The sequence below is a fragment of the Balaenoptera musculus genome, chromosome 11 (assembly GCF_009873245.2).
Source record: "Balaenoptera musculus isolate JJ_BM4_2016_0621 chromosome 11, mBalMus1.pri.v3, whole genome shotgun sequence".
In the NCBI taxonomy this organism is placed as follows: domain Eukaryota; kingdom Metazoa; phylum Chordata; class Mammalia; order Artiodactyla; family Balaenopteridae; genus Balaenoptera; species Balaenoptera musculus.
In genome coordinates this window covers 71,633,796-71,655,629 of record NC_045795.1, presented here as the reverse complement: position 1 = coordinate 71,655,629, position 21,834 = coordinate 71,633,796, and the positions used below count along the sequence as shown (strand labels likewise).

Here is a 21,834-nt window from a genome sequence, read left to right as displayed (position 1 = left end):
CAAATATTTACGGAGCATTAATTATGTGCCAGCCTTTTTTGTGGCATGGGAACATGGCTCATGAGGCAACCTAATTTCATGAAAGACACATGAGCTGGGAGTCAGAAGACCTGAATTACTCTGAAATCCTGTTTTTAGAATAAAAATACTGAAAGAACTCCTTGAGGTTTTCGTTACCCCTAATATCACCAGATGGAGACTTTGGCAGGTCTGGCCAAGGTTGTAGCACACTGTCATCTTTCCTGGGAAGAAAAGACTCTTCTATTTGAATGAAAAATAAATAAATAAATAAATAAATAAATAAATATATACATATATATATATATATATATGTATATATATATATGTGTATGTGTATATATATATATATATATATATATATATATAAATTTTTTGTTGTTCTCTTCTCTTTCTTTCTTGTGGAAGCACTTTATCCTTTGAGCTCTAAAGTTAAGCTGGAAACTCATGAAACAATATTTGTCACTACCCTGGGCAAGGATACAAATGAAAACAAGAACTCTTTAGCTCCCAGACAGCTCAGCTCACCTTTGTTCAGATTCCAAGCATGTGGGATGGAGACCTGGAAGGTTTACCTGTGGTTATCCTGCTGGAAAATGTGGGCTCATTCGCATGAAAAAGCATTGATCTTGAGATTGAAAATGGCTTATGGGGAGTGGGTGCCTGAGAACCAAAGAAAGACATTGTTAGCATTTTTGACATAGTCATACATCTTCTGCAGCAGCTCAACTTCTATCAATTTGATCCAGGTCTGTTTTCCTTTAAACTCAGTCTACCAGCATCTGTGGAGTGCTTGCTGTGTGCTATAGTGGTCGTTTCAAGAGGAGGGATTTAACTTCCATCCCCATGATGTCCACAGCTCCCTCCACCCCAAAGCACCCCAAATAAGCTTATAGGCTAGGTATGTACACTGGTTGCTGTGCAAACACAGCTTCAAGGTGAACCCCCCCACCCCTGCTACCACCCCCATGGTTCTCTTTCTCTTTCCTTATCACTTAATATTCTGTAGAATTTCTGAATTTTCAACATGAAAGAAAACTGAAGAGTCACCCAGTTCTGTGTTTGCTAACAAATGTATCCCACTCCTTCCCCCAACCAGGATACCAGCACAGAGGGTCAGCTCACGTCTTGGCTCTTTTATCCCTAACCTCCTGGGTATAAAATGTAAGTGGTTAATGGTCCACACAATTTGTATTGAAAAGCTCAAATCCAGTATATTCTGTTTGATCAAAACAGGATCCAGGAAAGTTAAACGATTTGTCCATAGCTGCCGGGAGTCGGTGGGTAAACAGTGACTGAAACCCAAGGCCACTTGAGCCCACACACATGTCCTGCCTATAAAGCCACCTGTCCATGTTGTGGACAAAGACTGCTGACCTGTGAATCTGGGCGCACTGAGGATGGGGTGCAGCTGTGTGGTTAAGACCATCAGTGTTCTGGGCAGACTAAATTATGGTGTGGCTATTTAGTAGCTGTGTGACCTTGAGCAAGTTACTTAACCTTTCTGAGCCTCTATGCCCTCATCTATAAAACAGGGGAAGCACCCTCTTCAGCAAGTTGTGAGGATTCAGTAAGGTAATGCATGGCACGTGCTTGTCACGGGCCTGGCAATAGAGCTAATGGCAACCTAACATTATTTTCTAGCATTTCAGCATTCACATGTCAGTACCCCCAATCACAATGGATCCTTTTTGTTCTATCCCAAGTTAACTCAAACCTGTCCACCTTACTCCATTTTTGGAAAGAGCATCCAATACAGAATTTTTGCTCTGGGAATGTGACAAATGTGTACTCTGCTCTTAGAAATGATTTAAACATCTTTGTTTCATCATGGTCTTTTCGATTGGTTGGTTGGTTCCTGGGCTTTGAGGAGATTCTTTCTTCCTCCAGACTTACCTCCCAGCTCTCTTTGGGACTGTAATAAACCTAGCTACTGTTTATGAAATTACTGCTATATGTGAACCCCTTACCTGCCTTCTCTCTAATCTTCACCTCCACCCTTTGCAGTGGGTACTATTATGTTCTAATTGCAGATCAGGGCACTGAGGCTGTGAGAGATTAACTTGCTTGATTGTTTTAGATATTTGGGTGGTTCTCCCTTGTTGGAAGATGCAGGAACACACTTGTGTGACCTACAGTTGTCTGGATGTAAAAAGATTACATCTAAGATGACTCTAGCACTTAGGATTTATAAGCATCAGGGACCTGATTGACCATTTAACCCATTATTGACCAGCAGGGGAAACTAGTGAGCAAAGAAGTCACCAAAATTGATTAAACTCAGTGTAGGAGTCCAAGGCTAAGATCTGAACCCAGGTCTCCTGACTCTTATTTGATGTTCTTTTAATCATATCATATAGGCTCCTATCCTTGACCCTTAGTAGCATCATTGTCTGTATCAAGACACCTGCTAAGTTGCAAATGGTCTGCAGATAATTAATGTTCCACTTCATATGTGGAACTGCAGGTTCTGGAAGCAAAGTACTTGCATTTGAACCCAGCTCTGGCACTTACCAGCTCTGTGACTTTGGGCAAGTTATCAATAGTTGAACTCCCTGTGCCTCAGTTGGATTGGATTATTATGAGGATTACCTGAGATACATCATGGAAAGTCAAAGGACGGTGCCTGGCAGAGAGCCAACCACTAGACAGCATCAGCTATGGTGGTCATTTGTCGAGCTCCTGTCACTTGCTAGGCATCTTTTGGCACTGGAGATACAATGCTGAATAAGAGAGTCATTTCTTGCCTGTATGGAGCTCACAGTCAAGTGAGAGACACAGATGTTCAAGAATAATGAAGCTTATGATGTGTTGAGTAATTCTAGTTCCATTTGTTATTTATAGGGCACTGTTTAAAAGTTGCTGCAATGTATCTTTGTCTTTAGTTCTGATTTTTTATAAATGTGTGACATCAATGAGAATATTTTGCATCAGAAGTTTGGCCAGGGGTGCACAGAGCTCTCAGCCTTGAGAAGCCTCTGGTCCTCAGCATCATGCCAGCAGCCGTCTGTGTGTTGCATCCAGAACAGAGCTGGCCGAGGTCCTGCTACTTAGACGTAAACAGCCTACCCGAAGGGCAGAGAGGAAGTTATGACTGGGGAAAATCCACAAGGCAGCAAGACTTGGTCACTGAAGGGACAGCTCTCATAGTCATAACAGGCCTGTAGGAAGAGGACACAGTAGGAACCAAATGTTGTCATACAGATAACATAGGCACCATGCAGCCAAGTACCTATTTTTAAGTGACAGTGGTATATTTTAGGCCAGTTCCATCCCATTTGTAGACTAGCTCCATCTTCCTTTCAGTTTCTTTGCTCATAGTTGATCTAACCTCTGTTTCAACCTTGTTTCCTTGGCCATTTAATAATTAAAAAAAAAACTATATTCCTCATTGCATTTCCTGACAAATGAGGACATTGAGTTAACTTTCTAATGAGCCCTTATAAAATATTACCATACTGGGGACTTCCCTGGTGGTCCAGTGGTTACGACTCCATGCTTCCAATGCAGGGGGCATGGGTTCGATCCCTGGTAGGGGAGCTAAGATCCCACATGCCGCGTGGTACGGCCCTAAAAAAAATTACCATACTGAACTAATCCAAAATGTGGGCTGCCTGCACCAAACATGCTGATTTTAGAAAAGGATGCTGGGACTTCACTGGTGGCGCAGTGGTTAAGAATCCACCTGCCAGTGCAGGGGACATGGGTTCGAGCCCTGGTCCGGGAAGATCGCACATGCCACAGAGCAACTAAGCCCATGCGCCACAACTACTGAGCCCGCGTGCCACAACTACTAAAGCCCACATGCCTAGAGCCCACGCACCACAACAAAGAGTAGCCCCTGCTCGCTGCAACAAGAGAAAGCCCGCGAGCACAGCAATGAAGACCCAACACAGCCAAAAAATAAATAAATAAATACATTTAGACAAGGATGCTTTCATCAGTAAGTTATATTATCATTTTTATATTCTTCCCTGAAATAAAATGGCATAAATTTGAGACAATACTTCATATACAGTTGTCTTTGTTGTTTTATAGGATCACGGAAGATGAGCATTTATTTCTATTTTATTCTTATTTATTTATTTATGGCTGCGTTAGGTCTTTGTTGCTGCACGCGGGCTTTCTCTAGTTGCGGTTAGCGGGGGCTACTCTTCGTTGCGGTGCACGGGCTTCTCATTGCGGTGGCTTCTCTTGTTGCAGAGCATGGGCTCTAGACACGTGGGCTTCAGTAGTTGTGGCACACGGGCTCAGCAGTTGTGGCTTGCGGGCTCTAGAACGCAGTCTCAGTAGTTGTGGCGCACGGGCTTAGTTGCTCCGCGGCACGTGGGGTCCTCCTGGACCAGGGCTCGAACCCATGTTCCCTGTATAGGCAGGCGGATTCTTAACCACTGCGCCACTGGGGAAGCCCCGAGCATTTATTTTTAAATTGCCTTATTTTACAGTTCAAGAAACTGCACCTCAAAGAGTTTAATAGACTTGCCCAAGGTCACACAGCAAATTTAGTGGTAGAACCAGGATTGGATCCCATGTCTTCAAATTTAGGTCAGTTCACTCTTCACTGTGCCACTTCTTTCATACATGTCCAATAGTTAAATCAGTATTTGAAATCCTGGTTTAAATTAAAGAATTAACCCCTTTGGAGGCAAGAAGGGTGGAAAAGATCCCCAAATTCCATCTTTTCCTCTCTGTTTCATTGAGAAAAGAGGGAGTAAGATGATTTGTATACCGGAAAGGTTAATAACTATGGATTATGCGCTTACCTTGTGCCTAGATTGCTGACACATGCATCATCTCATTAAACTGTTCATATGTTTTATCTCATTAAAGCCTTGAAACTCTCATATCCCCATTTTACAGCCAATTAAACTGAGGTTTGGCATGGTTACATAAAGTGTCCAAAGTCATATCATCAGCAAGTGGAAACCTTGGTATTTGCATTCAGGCCTCTTACTCTAGAGCTTGTATTCTCCTGTGTTCTCCTGGGAACTGAAGGATGGAGTGTTGAATATTCCATAAAGTTTTACTGTAGAACGAGAGTGGAAGGGAAATATCTTATTCTTCAAAAATTAATGTCACAAGGCAATGCATTTGTAATGATCAGTTTACTGGAGCAGTCGGTAGGAATTTTTTTCCTTCACTTTGAAATTTTGCACTTTCCATGTTAAAAGTTTCTCTAGGAAATGAAAATTAATTTGGGGGAAGGAAGCCTCTGTTATTCCTGCTTCCAGCTGGGGCAGATGCTTGGCCTCCTCTGGGCAGGTAGGAGGGGAACACTGGCCTCTCTCTGCTGAGCTCGTAAACTGGAGAAGTGTCTAAATTCAGGAATGATGCCAGGTGGGGTGGGGGCAAGGAAGGGAGGAAAGGGATGTGGTGTTTGGAGCCCATAACTCAGGAAACATGATGGCACCTAATTTCAGAGTGGCATGAGGCAAGCGTTTAGGAAAAGAATAATGAGCTATTGTTGTGGGCTTTTTTCTTTAATGGGTGGGTTGTTTTTATAAAGTTTTATGAACAGGAAACTGAAGCAAAATGCTGATCCCTTTGGTTTTTGAGCTCTGCCAGCATCATTTTCATTTTTATTTTTGACTGTTGGTGACAGGCACTTCCTTTAACATTTCTGAGGATGAAGTGTAATGAGACACCCCAAACTGCCTTTTCTAACAACAGCAGAATCCAGATGAAGAGTCGTAGTTTCAGATCTTCTCGATAATGCCATGAGACAAAAAAAGATCACCCCTAACCCAGGGAGAAAGATAGCTCTTTCAGAAACCAAGGCAGGCTGTAGAATGTTTTCCCTTTAAAAACATTCTAGAAAATTTGCCCAACTTGTGGAAAACCTCTAACATGCATTAAAATGGGTCTTGCTGTGGCAAAGAAAATACAGATCAAATTCCCTTGCTGCTCTGAATCATAAAAACTCAGCTTCCCCACCTATTGTTTCCCCTGGAAGATGACTTCATCTTAAAGGTGGTCTTATCTGTTGTGCATTTTGGATACACTGAACCAAGGTTTCAGGCATCTGGCTGCCAACTTCAGAGACTTTAAAAGCTGTTTTGTTCCTGCAGGGCATTTATTCATTGCTTACCTTATAAAAGTTATGTCTTACTGCATTTTCCTGGCACCAGAGCAATCCTTGTACCTACCCATTGCATGTGGTTTTTCTGAGCCTGCAGGCAGCACTGGGTTATTAAAGTTCAAGGAGGAAGCCACATGATGTTGGCTTTACAATTTTAATTCTCTCTTACCTTCTTCCCTCCCTTCCTCCCACTCCCTGACAGATGAGTTTTGTTCACCACGTACTGTGTCGAAACCAGAATGGGCTCTCAAAGCATCTCTTGTAAGACTCCAGGTGAGGAGGCCCAGATGGGGAGAGCATGACCTTCCCTTGGTGGAGCAGCCAGCAGAGAAGTTTCCTTCCTCTCCCATTGGCTTCCTTGGATAAAAAGTTTTTGAGTCCATAATTTCACATCAACCTGGCAACAGTAGACCAGCACCATGTTTGATCTTGCAGAAACACCAGGCAAAATCTCCCCTTCTCCTTAAAAGTCAGACACCCAGGGCGCAGCTCAAGAGAACGAAGTTTCTATATTATTAGCACTAGGTATGAGCATGGCAAATTGAAAAGAAAAAAAAAAATTACGGAGTTTAACCTGGAATCAAAAACCTAGAGAAGGAAAAGGAAGACAGTGCTTCTAGAGGGAAGGAAAAAGGAAGATGAGCTTGTTACAGGGAGTCTTTGAAAACAAACTATTTGACATCTCTTTGCCACCAAGAGTTTCAATCTCCCTAGCAAGTCTACCTTGTTCAGAAATGAGTGTAAGTTGCTGAGTGTGTGTAAAAAGCTGGAGGAAACCGAAAACTCTCAGTAATATCCAACAGGGCCCCATAGCCTTACACTGCAGAAGCCATCTCTAAAAGTGGTTTCAGTGAGTTTGGGACTCTTCAAGAAGCTTATTAAAGGACTCATGTCTCCTTTTCAAGATTTCTTTTAACAGCCCACTGTGGTATTCTGCATTTACTTTCTTGGTCCCATCTCAGAAACTTTAAATAGATGATGTTCCTCGTTGCAAAAATTCTCTGAATTTACCTCCTCTATGACATGTTCTTTGATTAGTGCCATTTCAATTTAATTTTTATTTCAACAAATATGGATCCTTCTACCATGTGCCAGCATGATAGAAGGAGCTGGAGCCACTGTGGTGATTGAGATCCTTGTAGGTGGAGACACACTGAGTCAGTCATTATGAGCGGGATGAGTATTATTAGGGAGAAACAGGTACTCAGCACTGTGAGGGTACAAAGTAAGGGTTCCCCTTGCCTGCGGATTGAGGACAGTCTTGGGGGAGAGGAATTAGCCAGGAAACCATCTGGTTGATGGTTCTTGTCATGCCAAAGAACTAAATGATCATACAGTAATAAAAGTTGGTGAACTAGAGGTTGGTGCTTTTCTTCAGCCTTCCGTTGCCAAGGCTTTTGGTTCAGTCAGAATTGCAGGCATCTGAGACCTTTGTTTGCTGAGCTTGCTTTTGGATGTGAGATGGAAAAATTCAGACACAGCAGAAGCTCCTGTAACTCAGCTCACTTAACCAACACCCTCCACCCCCTGTAGTATTATGGGATGCCCACAGCACAAGGAACACTTTCAGCTAATTGGCTGCTCTCTACCACACACCAGCCGACTTCCGCTCCCACCAGATGAGTGAGACACAGGCTTGCCAGGAGTCCCAGAGTCTGTTTGTGCTGGTTGAACTCGTTCTGTAATTAAGGTCTTCTGCTCACGCCACCCTCCCCTCCCCTCCCCCACCAAAGCCCCAGGTATTTTTCAAGTAAACATCTCAAGCCAACCGCCCTCCTCCCATTCTCTACTGCTGGAGCTAATTTTTTAAAAACTTAAATGCAGTCATGCCCCCTGGCTATGAAGATAAGCATGTTTTTAATTGGAACTTTGGATACCAGATTGTAAATCAAAGTCCCAAGAGCCAGAACACATCTCCTTGTGGGTGGCTTAGTTGGTAGTTTACTGGGAATGTGGACTTGCATTATTTTTCATTGTATCCCTGATGCACCCATATGTTTTTAGCAGGCTGTCCAGCACGTAATAGTTCCTTAGTACTGCCTGAGCAAATAAGCAGCTCTCTGTGCCTATTCTGGATTGTGATGCTACAACCAATGGGCTAATTACCACTGGACACCTCTGGCCTGAGGATCTGTGGTTCCAGTGTCTCTGGAAGGGCGGGGGGCCCAGGTTCATTATTGGGCTTGCTCATAATTCTCACGCTTTACTACTCAAACAATGTGCTCTGAGGGTGTTTATCAAAAATACAAATTTCTGGAGTCCACTGCTAAAGATTCCAAATCAGCAGACCCAAAGTGGGGCCCAGTGATATGGATCTGATAAGCTTCTCAGTTGATTTCACTGCAGGTGGTCTCTGGAATTATTGTCCCTAAATTCACACAACTCATGTTTCTATAGATGTGTAGGTTTTCAAATCCTGGCCAGAAGATATGAATAGTGCTATATTTCATTGTTATGCACATTTCCCCCACATTTTAACTTCTCTGGAATGGGGATGTATCTTACAATTGATCACGTGTTATAACTTAATTGGCAACATTTTTTTCTTTCTTGGTTGTACATAAAAATAATAGCACATATTACAGTCTTTGGCATCTTAGGTTTGATGAAATATGGCACTTTGATTGCTGAGTTTGTAGTTGATGGAAGAGAAAACACTTCCACTATCCAAAGCTAGAATTTACACATTTTAGATTCCACTTTCTCCATGCAGTGGTTAGTATAAAAACCCTACGTGATACATACATTAGCTATAGTCTGAAGGGAATAAATAGTTTTGGAGTATAACAAATTTATTAAACTTTTGGTCAAAAAATATGAAATACTCTCAAACAAATGCAGACTCCCCACAAAGTTCAAAGTGTACAGAAGGTTCTAAAGGTTGGCTTAAATTCTGTAAGCAAAGCAAGACTGCTGATAGTAATCAGCTCAAATTGGAGAAAGTCAGGATTCTTATTGCAAAATCTTCAGTGAAGACAGGTTTCTGATTGCACAGGCTATGCTATGTATCAAAAACACAGTAAACTGTACACTTTGGGGTTTTTATTTCATCACTGAGTTTGCATTTCTGCCCCCCAAAACAATTAAATATGGTGGTAAAGTTTGTCCTGGGAAAAAACAAGCTTTGAAACATTTCTTCCCCCTCCCCAAGTTCTTCTTAAGGTATTATCTGTCATTGCAACTTTCATTTTCACTGGCCTTTTGAAGTACATTTTCGTATCTGAAACAATTTAAGATGATTTTCTGTCCCCCTCCCCACTTACTCCCATGTTCTTTATTCTCTTGTCCTTTCACGCTTTATGAAATCTGTTATTCAGTTAAGGGTCAGGTATGGGCATGAAGGAAAGATTCTAGGCATGTCAATATTCTGAGGCTTCTTGGCACTCAAGCATTTTTTTCATTGCTCCACTATGCCTAAACTGACATTTGACATCAATCAGTGATCAAGGTCTAAAGCGAAAATATTCTTGAGGTCAAAACCAACAGATTGTCATGGCTCTGATGCCATATTTCAGCTCTACCCTTTAATGCATGGTTTCTCAACTGTGCATTATAAGCATTTTGGACCTGTTAATTCTTTGGTGTGGGGGGCTGTCCTGTGCATTATAGGATGTTTACCAGGATCCTGGCCCTCTACCCGTTAGATGCCACTAGCACCGTCCCCCGGTGACAATCAAAAATGTCTAGACATTGCCAAATGTCACCTAGGGGACAAAATCGCCCCCAGTTGGGAATCACTGCTATAATGATTGTACCTGTCTGTGGTATATCAGGGCATGACACATATCATTCTTTGTTTTTAAACATAAAATCTTGATTGGTTTTGGATTATAGCTAATAAGTCACAGGATTAGCTCAATACTGGGAGAAAGAGATGCTATCACCTTACTGGCTTTTCAGACTTGTTTCAGAAAATGAGATCTATAAGAGAAGGCAAGAATGAAGTCTTCCAGCTGTAGAATATCCAGGTGTATATTTTCATAAATCTAACCTGGAGCCAGTGGACATCTCCCCAGGCAGAGGGAGAGTTTTAGTTGATTTTAGGTATTGTCAGTGCTTTATTTGTGCCATTTTTACCTGTCTGGCAGTAAACCACAGTCCTGATCTCTCAGAATTCACTGCCAGAACTTCTTCAGGCTTTTAACTCCCCTCTCCCATCAAGACTGAAGTTGCAGAGAGGAAAGGGAGCTTGGTCATTAGCTGGGAATGTCACCTGAATAAAAGGAGAGGGGAGGGGGGCTAGTACACACATGTCCAACATGTACCTACATGACCGTGTCAGATTAGCAGGGGTAGACAAGATAGCTCCAGCTGCCAGGGAAGCAGATGGAGGTGCATTGCGTTTGAAGGCTAGGCTTTAGGGTATCAACTACTGTCACTTGCACTCCTTCTGCAAATAACATACCTCACAGCAGAGGTTACAGGTGAAAGGCCATGTTTTAAACTCAGCCGTATTTCTCGAGCAGGTGCGCCTCACACACCTTTCTGGCATAGAGATTCAGGAATGGGTGGAGATATTAAGTATATTGCTGTCAGAAGAAAGCATTGTCCTGTTGGCTGAGAAGACTGTCACAACCACTTTGATTTCTGAAGTTTTAGCCTCATGCTGGGCCTGTTCTGCTCACAGTCATGGCAGTGGGATTTGAGAAGTTGATTGATGGTCTCCCAGTCATGCCTGGCTGTCTGTCTAAAAGGAGCTAACAACCCGAGCTAGGCTTGTGGGTGGAAGCCCACCCCTCCATCAGCAGCACAAATGAGCCCTGCTCAGCCCAGGCGAGAACTCAGGCTCTGCTCTTGGCACCGTTCCTGGAAATGCAGAACAGGCTTCTTTATTCCAGTCTCCAGGCTTCTGGCTAGCGAGAAACACTGCCGGGCTGTGAAGCGTTTTATAGGATCATAACGAGTTGTGCCGAAGGCGAGTTCTGAAAGGCACTTTGTGCCATTGCTTTGAGTGAAGCTGACTGTTAGGGCAGTGTTGTTCTTAAGCCCATAAACACACACACAGGCAGGATGGGGAATGCTGGGCTCCTGGGGCTGCTCAGCTCGGCAGCATTGCAGAGTTGGACTGACTTCTCTCCACTGTGACACCAGCTTCAGGGCTGTGCTTGGGAGCCCTCCTGTAGAGCAGCCTGCTTTCTGACCAAGTCTTTGACCATGGACACCCCTGGTTGGAATTCTATGCAGATTGCCCAAATCTGCTAATGTTGGAGTAGTGCATCACACACAAGGGAGGTTCTGAAAGTGGAAATTGCATGCAGTCAAAAATACCCTTGAAAATCCTTTAAATGTCTCAAGAACCACATACATGGCTTGTGTATACCCAAAATTGCAGGTTTCAGTTTACAGATCTTATTGTATGAAAAATACATGTCTTTAAACATCAGAATCTTATTCAGCGTGGTGAGACATTCAAGCTATGAGAGGCTTGGAAGCATCAGACTACCCAAAGTAACTCCAGATTCCCATCTTCCCTTTTGCGCTCATCTGGGGCTTGTGCTTTTTTTTTTTTTCCCCAGCACAATTTAAATTGTTACTGGCCATTAGCAATCTCTCTCTCTCTCTCTTCCTCTTCCTTTTCCTCTTCCTCTCTCTCTGCCTAGCATACATACTGGGAAAGACATAAGTTTGCTGCACATATATTGTGCCATGTATATTGACTGATTTTTATGGTTCCATCTTTTGAAGGGGGGCAAAAAAAATGTTTTAAGAGCAAGTGGATATGGCAGCCTTTTCATCAACCGATATGACTCTTCTTTGCTCTATGATATTTGTACTTGAGGTTAAAGTTCCCTCTCTTGCATAGGGTTTATTTATTACTACACTGGACTTACATATGCCAGACTTCGTGCTTGGTCCGGAGAATCCTGCAGTGAGTAGCCTAGTCCCAGGGCTGGCATAGTTTACCAGGGTCACTCTCTTCTTCACCAAGTGCTGGATGTACACTTCCCAACTGGAGGTCAAGGCCGAGTGAGCTCCAGCAGGGATCAAAGCCTGTCCATGAAGGGACTGTTACTGGCCAGAGCCACCTAGTTGAGGTGGTGGGAGGCCTTTGGTGGCAAAGCTAATCAGGGGCTGCTTTGGTTGGTTGCCCTTGGAGGTGGGATTCCCCTCACTCCCCCCCGCAAGCTTGGCCAGACTTGCAGTGAGCATCTGTGTAAGCTCTCCATCAGCACAGTTCAGGCTAAAAGGACAAAGTTGTGTTCAGGAATACAGGTAGGAAAAAAATCAGTGGTCCTGAGCCACTCTTTCCTACCCCAAACCTCTTTTTCAACTACTTCCTTCCCACTGCTTTAGGGTGTATATTTGAGGGAAAAAATTCAGGTGCTCTCTTCACTGTCAGTTGGAACTCACTCATTCAGGAGCTTCCTTTACATGGGTGGCAAGAGTGAGGCTGGCAGAACTGGACCAGATTCTCTCTGCTTCTGAAGGCAGTTTGTCCACACTAGCTGGGCAGGAAAGCCGGCAAATTTAGTGCCAGCGTGTGGGTTTTCACCCCCGAGGCGGGGATGAAAGGGCTGTATAGCATGAGGTTTCCTGCCTGGAAAGTAGGAACTGCTGGATTCTGGCCTCAGCTGGAGCAGAGAACACTGAAACAGAGACTAGATATTTCCATTCCCACTACCTCCTGCACACCTAAGAAGTCAAAAGGAAAGACGTCATCTCCCTAGACCCCCCACCTGCTGTGGCCATGACTTTGACAGGAGGGGGAAAAAATTCAACACCGCAGTCTACAAAATAACTTTTGAGATAATGTTCATTTTAATATTTTAAAAATTAATTTCTAATTTCCCAACACATGGATATGTTTTTCATGTAAAAAATTTAAGAACATATTAGCTATAATGTGAAGGCTCCTTTGTCCACTACTTTTTTTTTTTTATTTTTATTTATTTATATTTATTTTTGGCTGTGTTGGGTCTTCGTTTCTGTGTGAGGGCTTTCTCTAGTTGCGGCGAGCGGGGGCCACTCTTCATCGCGGTGCGCGGGCCTCTCACTATCGCGGCCTCTCTTGTTGCGGAGCACAGGCTCCAGACGCGCAGGCTCAGTAGTTGTGGCTCACGGGCCTAGTTGCTCCGCGGCATGTGGGATCTTCCCAGACCAGGGCTCGAACCCGTGTCCCCTGCATCGGCAGGCAGATTCTCAACCACTGCGCCACCAGGGAAGCCCTGTCCACTACTTTTAATTCCCTTGGAACTGATTGCCTCCTTTCAGCCCTATGAAAACTTGCTGTGGATCCTTCTGGATAGTTTTCAATGGTATTTACCTACATTTCTCTATAGAAAATATAGAGAAATTTGTAGATGTGGGTTTTTTTTTAACACAAATGGGAAAATATATGGTATTCTTTTTTTTTTTTTAATAACTTTATTTATTTATTTATTTATTTATGGCTGCATTGGGTTTTCGTTGCTGCACACGGACTTTTCTCTAGTTGCGGTGAGTGGGGGCTACTCTTCGTTGCGGTGCGCAGGCTTCTCATTGCGGTGGCTTCTCTTGTTGCGGATCATGGGCCCCAGGCGCACAGGCTTTCGTAGTTGTGGCACGCAGGCTCAGTAGTTGTGGCTCACGGGCTCTAGAGTGCAGGCTCAGTAGTTGTGGCGCACGGGCTTAGTTGCTCCGCGGCACGTGGGATCTTCCTGGGCCGGGACTCGAACCCGTGTCTCCTGCATTGGCAGGCAGATTCTTAACCACTGTGCCACCAGGGAAGCCCTGTGGTATCCATTTGTAGATGTGTTTTTTTTTTTTTTTTTAACACAAATGGTATTATACTGTGCTTACTCTGCAATTATTTTTTAACTGAACCTAATACATTTGAGATCTTTCCATGGCACACCCACAGACCCATCTTCTTTTTGACTGCAGCTGAGTGGTGTTCCATAGTGATAAGAGTTTACCTAAGCACTCCCCATTGGTGGATGTTACAGTTGTTTCCAATTTGGGTTTGTTTTTTACTGTCCCAGACAGGGTTGCAGGGAATGATCTTATAATTGCCTATTGGGCACCTGCAGTGTGTTTCTCCAGTAAGGCGTGGTAGTGCCGGCTCATCACTGCACAGCTTTATCTTGACACACCCTGTCAGATTCCTCTTCTGAGTGGCAGGCAGCCTCTCACCAGCCTCTTCATACTTAAAAATGGGCGCAGAAGACAGGGCTCTAGGAAACTTTTTGGAAGTGGTGGAAATGTTTGGTGTCCCGATTGTGGAGGTTACACGAGTGTTTAGATTTGTTAACACTCAGTTAACTGTACAATTAAAATGGGCGCCTTATAGTGTTTGTAGATTATACTCCAGTGATGTTCATTAAAAAAATAAAATGTATAGGGAGAGACTGGCTAGGAATAAGGAAAGACAGAATACTGCTTCTTCATGTGGGTTTTTAAAACGCTTACTTTCCCCCAAGGCCGCTTGCCTCCGCCCGGCTTCGCCCCAACCTCCGTTCTACCCGCCGCCTCTTCCACCCATAGTGTGCCGCGGAGCCCAACTTGAGCTGCCACTGGGCTGGGTGGCCCCGAGCAGAGGGCCCGCGGGAGGAAAGGTCCAGCCGCCGTATACCGCCGCGGCTCGGAACGGGGCTTCAGCGAGGCGGCACCTGGGAGCTCACTGGACGCGTCGGGGGCGGGGCCCGGCGGGGCCCCGCCCCCTCCCCCCCCCCCAGCCTAGACGGGCGGGCTAGGTCTAGGCTCCGCCCCTTGTAGCCGGAGCGTCAGAGTCAGGTCGAGCTAGGCTAGAAGCCGGCTGTCAGTCTCCGTGTAGCCGCTGCAGCTGCCCGGCACCGTGGAGCTGGGACCCCCTTTCGCCTGGGAGTTTTGTGGTCGCATCGGGTCAGCGGTGACATCCCAACGGGCAGGCCCGGCAGCTGCCATGGTAGCCAAGGATTACCCCTTCTACCTCACGGTCAAGAGAGCGAACTGCAGCTTGGAAGTACCCCCGGCCAGCAGTCCAGCCAAGGACTCCGAGGTAGGGCCTCCACCTGGACCTTTCCGGGTCCGTCTTTTTCTCCATCTCTTACTCTCTCTGCTCCCTCCCTGTGTCACTGTCTCTCTGTTTCCATCTCTCACTCTGTGCATTCCTCTTCCTCTCTCTCCATCTCTCATACACTCTTTCTGTCTCTCTGTCTCCCTGTCTCCATCTCTAACTCTGTCTCTGTCTCTCTGCCTCCCTTCCATCCCCTCTATGGATCAAGAGAGCGCCACCTCCTCTGTCTCCATCTCTCTTCCTCCCAGCCTGAGGGCAGCAGCCTCTTTGCCCCTGCCTCTCTTTTGCGTCCTGCAGGGCTCTCAGACTGTCGATCCACTCCGAAGAGGGACTTACTGCATCAATGGGCTTGGTCGTCAGGGAAAAGCTACCCTTTTTTTTAAAAATAAATTTATTTATTTTATTTTTGGCTGCGTTGGGTCTTCGTTGCTGTGAGCAGGCTTTCTCTAGTTGCGGCGAGCAGGGACTACTCTTCCTTGCGGTGCATGGGCTTCTCATTGCAGTGGCTTCTCTTGTTGGGGAGCTCAGGCTCTAGGCGCACGGGCCTCAGTAGTTGTGGCACGCGGGTTCGGTAGCTGTGGATTGCGGACTCCAGAGCGCAGGCTCAGTAGCTGTGGTGCACAGGCTTAGCTGCTCCGAAGCATGTGGGATCTTCCCGGACCAGGGCTCGAATCCCTATCCCCTGCATTGGCAGGCGGATTCTTAACCACTGCGCCACCACGGAAGTCCAGGGAAAAGGTACCCTTTAAGCACAGGTTTCCTCTTGCAGGGGTTGACCAGGCAGGGGGACATTCTTGTGGACCCCTCAGGACATCTCATCTGTCAGGCTTGGACTTGCAGCTGTTTGGCAGCAAAGACGGGTCACAGCACCTCTGCTTGTCACCTGTGGCCAGTGGGTGTCATTCAGTTGGGTGTCTGGGAGCTAAATGAGTAATCTGAGTGTCTCCCACATGGATTCTTAAAATGAATTAAACTCCTCCGGGCAGTGGGAAGCCCTCTTGGAACATTGAAAACATTTCTCTTTCTGGTAACTTTCCTGTGCCTTGAGGGTAATGTGAGGGAGTCCTCCTGGCTTGTGTTTAGTCTGCTTTTTCCTCCTGTGTGTTATATCTCTGGCAAAGAGCTCACTGGCCTTAAAGGTTGGGTTCAGGTAGAGGAGAAAGCGTCCCTCTCTTTCGTTGAGGATCTTGGGGAATACGGTTGCTTTCATGAGACTGCACCTTTGCTGTGGCTAAGCTGTAGTGGAACCCACAGGACCCAGATCATCATTTCCGCTGGTGTGTATCTGGGAGATCTCCACTCTCCCCCACCACGACCAAGAAAGTCTGGAGGCAAGTGTGCATCCGGCCTTGTCACAGTGCTCTTGGGGGTCCACCCACCTGCCACCCTTGGGTCTGCTCAGCTATGTGCTCTTGGTTCACTGAATTATGTATGTTCGGGAGGACGGCATCAAAGATTCATTGCCTCTAACAAGAGCTGCTCCAAGCTGACAAGACTCCAGGCAGTCTCAGGTTGTAATCAGCTTTCTGTAAGTTGAGTGCAAACTAACTTCTCACCCCCATCCCCATCCCACACCTCAATTCAGTTGTGTATTTTCACAAAGGGTTTTTGTCCCCAGCAGCTGTGGAAGTGTGATGGCCTTAGTGGTGTTTGGACTCTTATTTAAGTTTTGACAGGACAGTACCTGCATAGAACTCAGGTTGTTCAGGCTTGGAATGGATATATGATTTTTTTCAGTGGGAAGTTCATAATTTAATGAATGTGGGAGCAGTGAAGCTAGTGTGCCCTCAGACTCCTTTTGGAAGGAAACGAAGCATAACCTAGTTTAATGAATAAATTGAATTGGGTCAAGGAAAAGAATAGTGAGAATAGCTCTGGACTCTAACTAGTCCCTTCCTGCTGTCACTTAGTCCTGTATTTTTGTGTAGTTTGGCTAAAGGCTTAGGTATAAAACCCATCTGCTTAATCTTTTCTTATTCTTGTTCTTAGAATATAAATATATCTGTATATCACAAATGTGGTAAGAAAAATGTATCACCAGATGTCAGATATCAATTTTCTTCATGGTAGCTGAATCCAGATTATAAAATGTGACTTATTTTTCTTTCATGGGGAGGTTCTGGTGTGAGAGTAAGGGTGGGAGAGGAACAGTTTCCACAGTAGTTGGTAAATATTTTTCAGGTATCACTATTAAGGACTTTTTTCCCCTAGTGTTTAAATCAGAGTAGGAATATCTCTTTTGCTGTATACTCCTCGAGTCAGGGGGGTCCAGTCCAGTACATCTCCTAGCTTCATTAATCTGGCATATCGCTTCCTGATAATGGCGATAGGCAAAGTTGGAAAAAGAAACTTAAGTGATTTGGGGGCTCGTTTTCTGTTTCATCACCAGCTCAAAAGACAGCCAGCCCTTGTAGGCCTCACTTCTCCATCAGCAGTTAACTAAAATCATATTTTCTACCAGCAGGTGTCGTCAGCATTTGTAAGTGTTTAAAAAACAGCATACGCTAGTTGGCCTTTTGAAAAACATGATTATATACTTGTTTATAAGCTAGGCATCAACTGTGAATTCCTATGAGAGTAATTTTTTAAGATCATTTTCCTTGTAGGAAGAATGTGGTTATGCTAAAAAGAAGGATTGGCCTATCCAAAGTCCTTTTTGACCTTCAAAGGTAGTTGAAGCAAAGCACCTGTGCCCTTTAACTCACAATGGCTGTTCCTTTAGAATTTGCTATGAGGAGGACAGTGGGCACAGCACTGCATGGGCAAGTGCCTTCTAGCATTTGTTCCTGTCCCTGCAGCAAGCGTGCAGGGCAAGACTCGTGGGGAAGGGGCGGGTGTCACTGATGTGCATTTGATGCCATACACTTGAGCAAAAATGTGCAACAATAAACATTCTCTTGAAAGCACATCATAACAAAATTTCTACTTGGGATTTAAATGATTTGTAAATTTTTAAATCTCAATGATAGTTTTCAGTGATAGAAGAAAATGATATATTTTAATTTTTTATTTTCTTTAAATTATCTATTTTAAACATTAAAATTATTCTACATGGATTATGACATTAATACGATATGGCTCCTTAATCTAGTATTTCTTATGACACAGGTATATGAGTTGGGTTGCAGATGTTTAATTTTAATACCATAACCAGCTAGATCCTTCCAGCTCTAATCATTAACTACAACATCTAAGGAGCTTAGTTCAGCTTAGTCCATAGCACTAGACTTTCACAGAGAAACGTAGTATCATGTGGACATCATTAAGCTTGTTTCTTCTGATTCATTGATGCAGCTTTGCTCAACTGATCTGTTTTTATATTTATTGGGTGCTTATTTCTCATGCCAGGAGGAACTGCTTCTTCTAGGCGTATTATGTGCTCTGAACACCTGATCAAGTCACTCAAAGAAAAGCTGTTAGTGCTAATGAATTACACTGATTCCAAGTTAAAAGTCACTATTTTCCCATGGTGAGGTTTGCTTTTATAAAAAGAAGGCTCAGAGGCTTCCCTGGTGGCGCAGTAGTTAAGAATCCACCTGCCAATGCAGGGGACACGGGTTCGAGCCCTGGTCCAGGAAGATCCCACATGCCGTGGAGCAACTAAACCCGTGTGCCACAACTACTGAGCCTGTGCTCTAGAGCCCGCGAGCCACAATTACTGAGCCTGCGTGCCACAACTACTGAAACCCATGCGCCTAGAGCCCGTGCTCCGCAACAAGAGAAGCCACTGCAATGAGAAGCCGGCACCACAACAAAGAGTAGCCCCTGCTCGCCACAACTAGAGAAAGCCTGCGCATAGCAACGATCACCCGATGCAGCCAAAAATAAATAAATAAATCTATTAAAAAAAAAAAAAAAAAGAAGAAGAAGAAGGCTCAAATGAGTGTATATGTTGGCTAAGGATGCTGGAGCCTCGTGAGAAGGTTTTAAGAGTTTGGGGTCCATTTAATGAAAACACAAAGTGGTGATTCTGTTATTTCTAAGAATTTCTAAGAATTTTTGGACAATTTGATGGACAGCTTACTTTTGGTTTTAATATTCACTATCTCAGATGTTGGTCAAGATTAGGCCAGATTTAGTTAGTGGTATTTGTAGTCATTGCCTTTGTCTCTCTTGTATATGTCTCTGACTTGTCTTTGTATATGTTCTAACTTTGACTCAGCCAGTAGCCTTATGCGGAAACTTGGAAAGACCAAAAAAATGATGGAATTCTTTTTCTAAGTACCACATCTAGTGTCTCACTTGAGAACCCAACAATGTTGTAAGGTCAACATAAAGCATGTATTATTCTCCCCACTTTATGAATAAGGATACTGAGGGGAAGGGACTTGCAGAAGGCCACTAAGAAAATCAGCAGCTGAGCCAAGACCCAATGCCAGGTTTCCTGTTGGATTTAGTCTAGTGTTTAATACCAGTGTACCTTGTGGCATCTAAGGATGTTTACCTCTGTGAAGAAAAAGGTGGGGGGTGGGTATGCAAAACAACAGACAGATAAAATGCTTTTAAGATATTTTCTTTTAAATATATAATTGTGAGCACTTTATTAACTGAGGAGGTACCTTTCAAGCTTCAGTTCTAAAGGGCAAGGTGAACTCTATGCCCCGCCATAGTTTATGCCCCAGTCAGTCCACACGTGTATTTGAAATATATGCACCTGGAGCTGTGTTCATTACATGCCAGCTGGAGAGCTAAAGGGGTCAGCTGGTTTCTAGTAATTTATACGTTTCTTGGAATTTGTATCATATAGTGTTGAACTGACCATATATACAATCAACTACATGGAAATAGTTCTGAGGAGTTACTGAACTTAGAATCTTGGGGTTTCATCAGGTGATTAAATAGACTCCATGAATCATGTGGCTTCAGATGTTGCTGGATGGGGAGCCACATTGATGGTAGAGGGCTATCACTTGCTGATAGGATCTGACTATGGTCATCGGCCATGGTTCTGAGGCTTGTTCCGTTGGATCGGTATCTTGGAGCCCTTGGTCCTCCAGGATGCACATGAACTAGGAATAGGTTTATTAGAGAAAAATATGTTGACATGTGTACATTTGAGGCTGTTCAGGGCATCAACTCTGGAATAAGACTGCCCAGGTCCCAATGTCATCTCCACTACCTGCTAGTGATATATAGCCTTGGACAATCTACTGTGCCTTTCTCTAAGCCCCAGTTTCCTCAGTGGTAAAATGGGCATGATGGTGGCTCTCCCATAATGAGATGATTCATGTACAGTGATAAGCACATAGTAAGTGCTCAATAAATATCATCATCATCTAGACCTCTGTATCTCAAAAAGATTCCTAAAACAATTTTAAGACGTATGATCACCATCCTAATTCCCTGAATGCTGTTTATGCACATCAGTGCAACAGGGCCTTACTGTAAAGTCCCCTAATCATCCTTATAGTAATCCTTTGAGGTTGGTATAACTGCCCTTTATTGTAGAAGAAACTGAGGCTCAGAGCTGGCTAGTGGCCTTTCCAGGATGGCTGAGCCGGTAGATGGAGGAGCCAGTATTCACAACCCAGTCTAACCTTGAAGTCTGTACTTTCCCAACCACATCACGTTGCCCCTAAATGACTAAATCACTGGTCTCCTCACCACATAACACATGAAGGGTGAACCCGCCTGCTGGAGCAAATTGCCTCATGGTCAAAGGCCCATTTTTTCCTGAGTGTCTGGATAGGAGACCCACCATTAGTCAGTGCTCTGGCAGCCACTTCATAGAATGGCTGCGACCCACAGCAGTGAGGTTTGCAAGCCTTTGTTTGGGAGGGCTTTGGTAACTTCCGTTTTGTGTTTCTCAAGACCAAGGAGCTGGTCTTTGGCAGAATTCCGCATGCTCAGCGCTATGGAGGTGACACTGTTAGTTCTGTGATTAGTCATCTTGCTTATCTACATTAACCACTAGCCTTCCACATAAACCAGTAACTGGAAGCCCCTGCTGCCATCTGGATATTTGCAAATTGTGTCATTTTCTCAAGACACTCTGTGATTGCCTGTAAAATCCTGGACCGGTGCCACTGTTTTCATAACTGAATTAAAATAAATTACTGATCATATCCTAATTTTGCAAAGTCCTGTGTACATGTAATTGTTACTAATGGTGTGTGCGTATCTGGAAGGGCTCCTTCATTTGTGATGTGTGCATGCAGTTGCCTTCCATAATTTGTCAGCTCTGGTAATGGGTACAGGTCTCACACAGAATGAGGAAATTGCTGTGATTGCATGGCCATTTATCCTCGTTGTGTTGCCTCTTGGACTATCAGGAGTAAAGGCCAGTGGTTTCTAATGCCTTCCATTTTTTCTGACTTGACACCGGTTGTTAGCTTAGAAGAGGCTATGGCACAAATTAATCAAGAAAGGCTTCCAAACCTTTGGCTGGAAAAGGAGTGGGTCTTTTTAAGTCTAGAAACACTTGTGCCTGGACCTTCTGTGTTTGGGCCATTGTGCCCTTTTGCAAGAAGGCAGCTGATTATTAGTAAGTTAATTGGAGCTGAACCAGAAACCTTAACAGTAAGTTCACTAGACTTTTTTTTTTTTTTTTCTTTTTCTGGCTCTTAAGATGAGGAGGAAAGGAGTAGCAAAACAGACTTTTTTCCGGGGATTTATGAAACAAACAAACAAAACTAGCCTCCAGGAAATGACCCAGGGTCATTGCATTAGAGAACCTGAGTGGGAAAGGCGTATTGAGAACATGAAGCCCAGTTCTTGTCCACTGCTGGATCCATTTGAGCTCAGCTTAAACACTTCCAGGAAC

General features: G+C 44.2%; 1 protein-coding gene across 4 annotated transcripts in view; it reads left to right on the top strand.

Annotated features, from left to right (window-relative positions):
• ARHGEF3 (Rho guanine nucleotide exchange factor 3) overlaps positions 1–21,834 on the top strand; it is a 308,895-nt gene that overhangs the window by 226,973 nt on the left and 60,088 nt on the right. Inside the window, exon 1 of one of the 4 annotated variants that reach the window (XM_036870028.1) lies at positions 14,816–15,053. The exons of the other annotated variants lie outside the window; for them this stretch is intronic. Within the exon in view, the coding sequence (XP_036725923.1) occupies positions 14,958–15,053 (96 nt within the window). The 5' untranslated portion in view covers positions 14,816–14,957. Of the gene's footprint in view, positions 1–14,815; positions 15,054–21,834 lie in introns of those variants that run through there. 4 annotated transcript variants of the gene reach the window in all.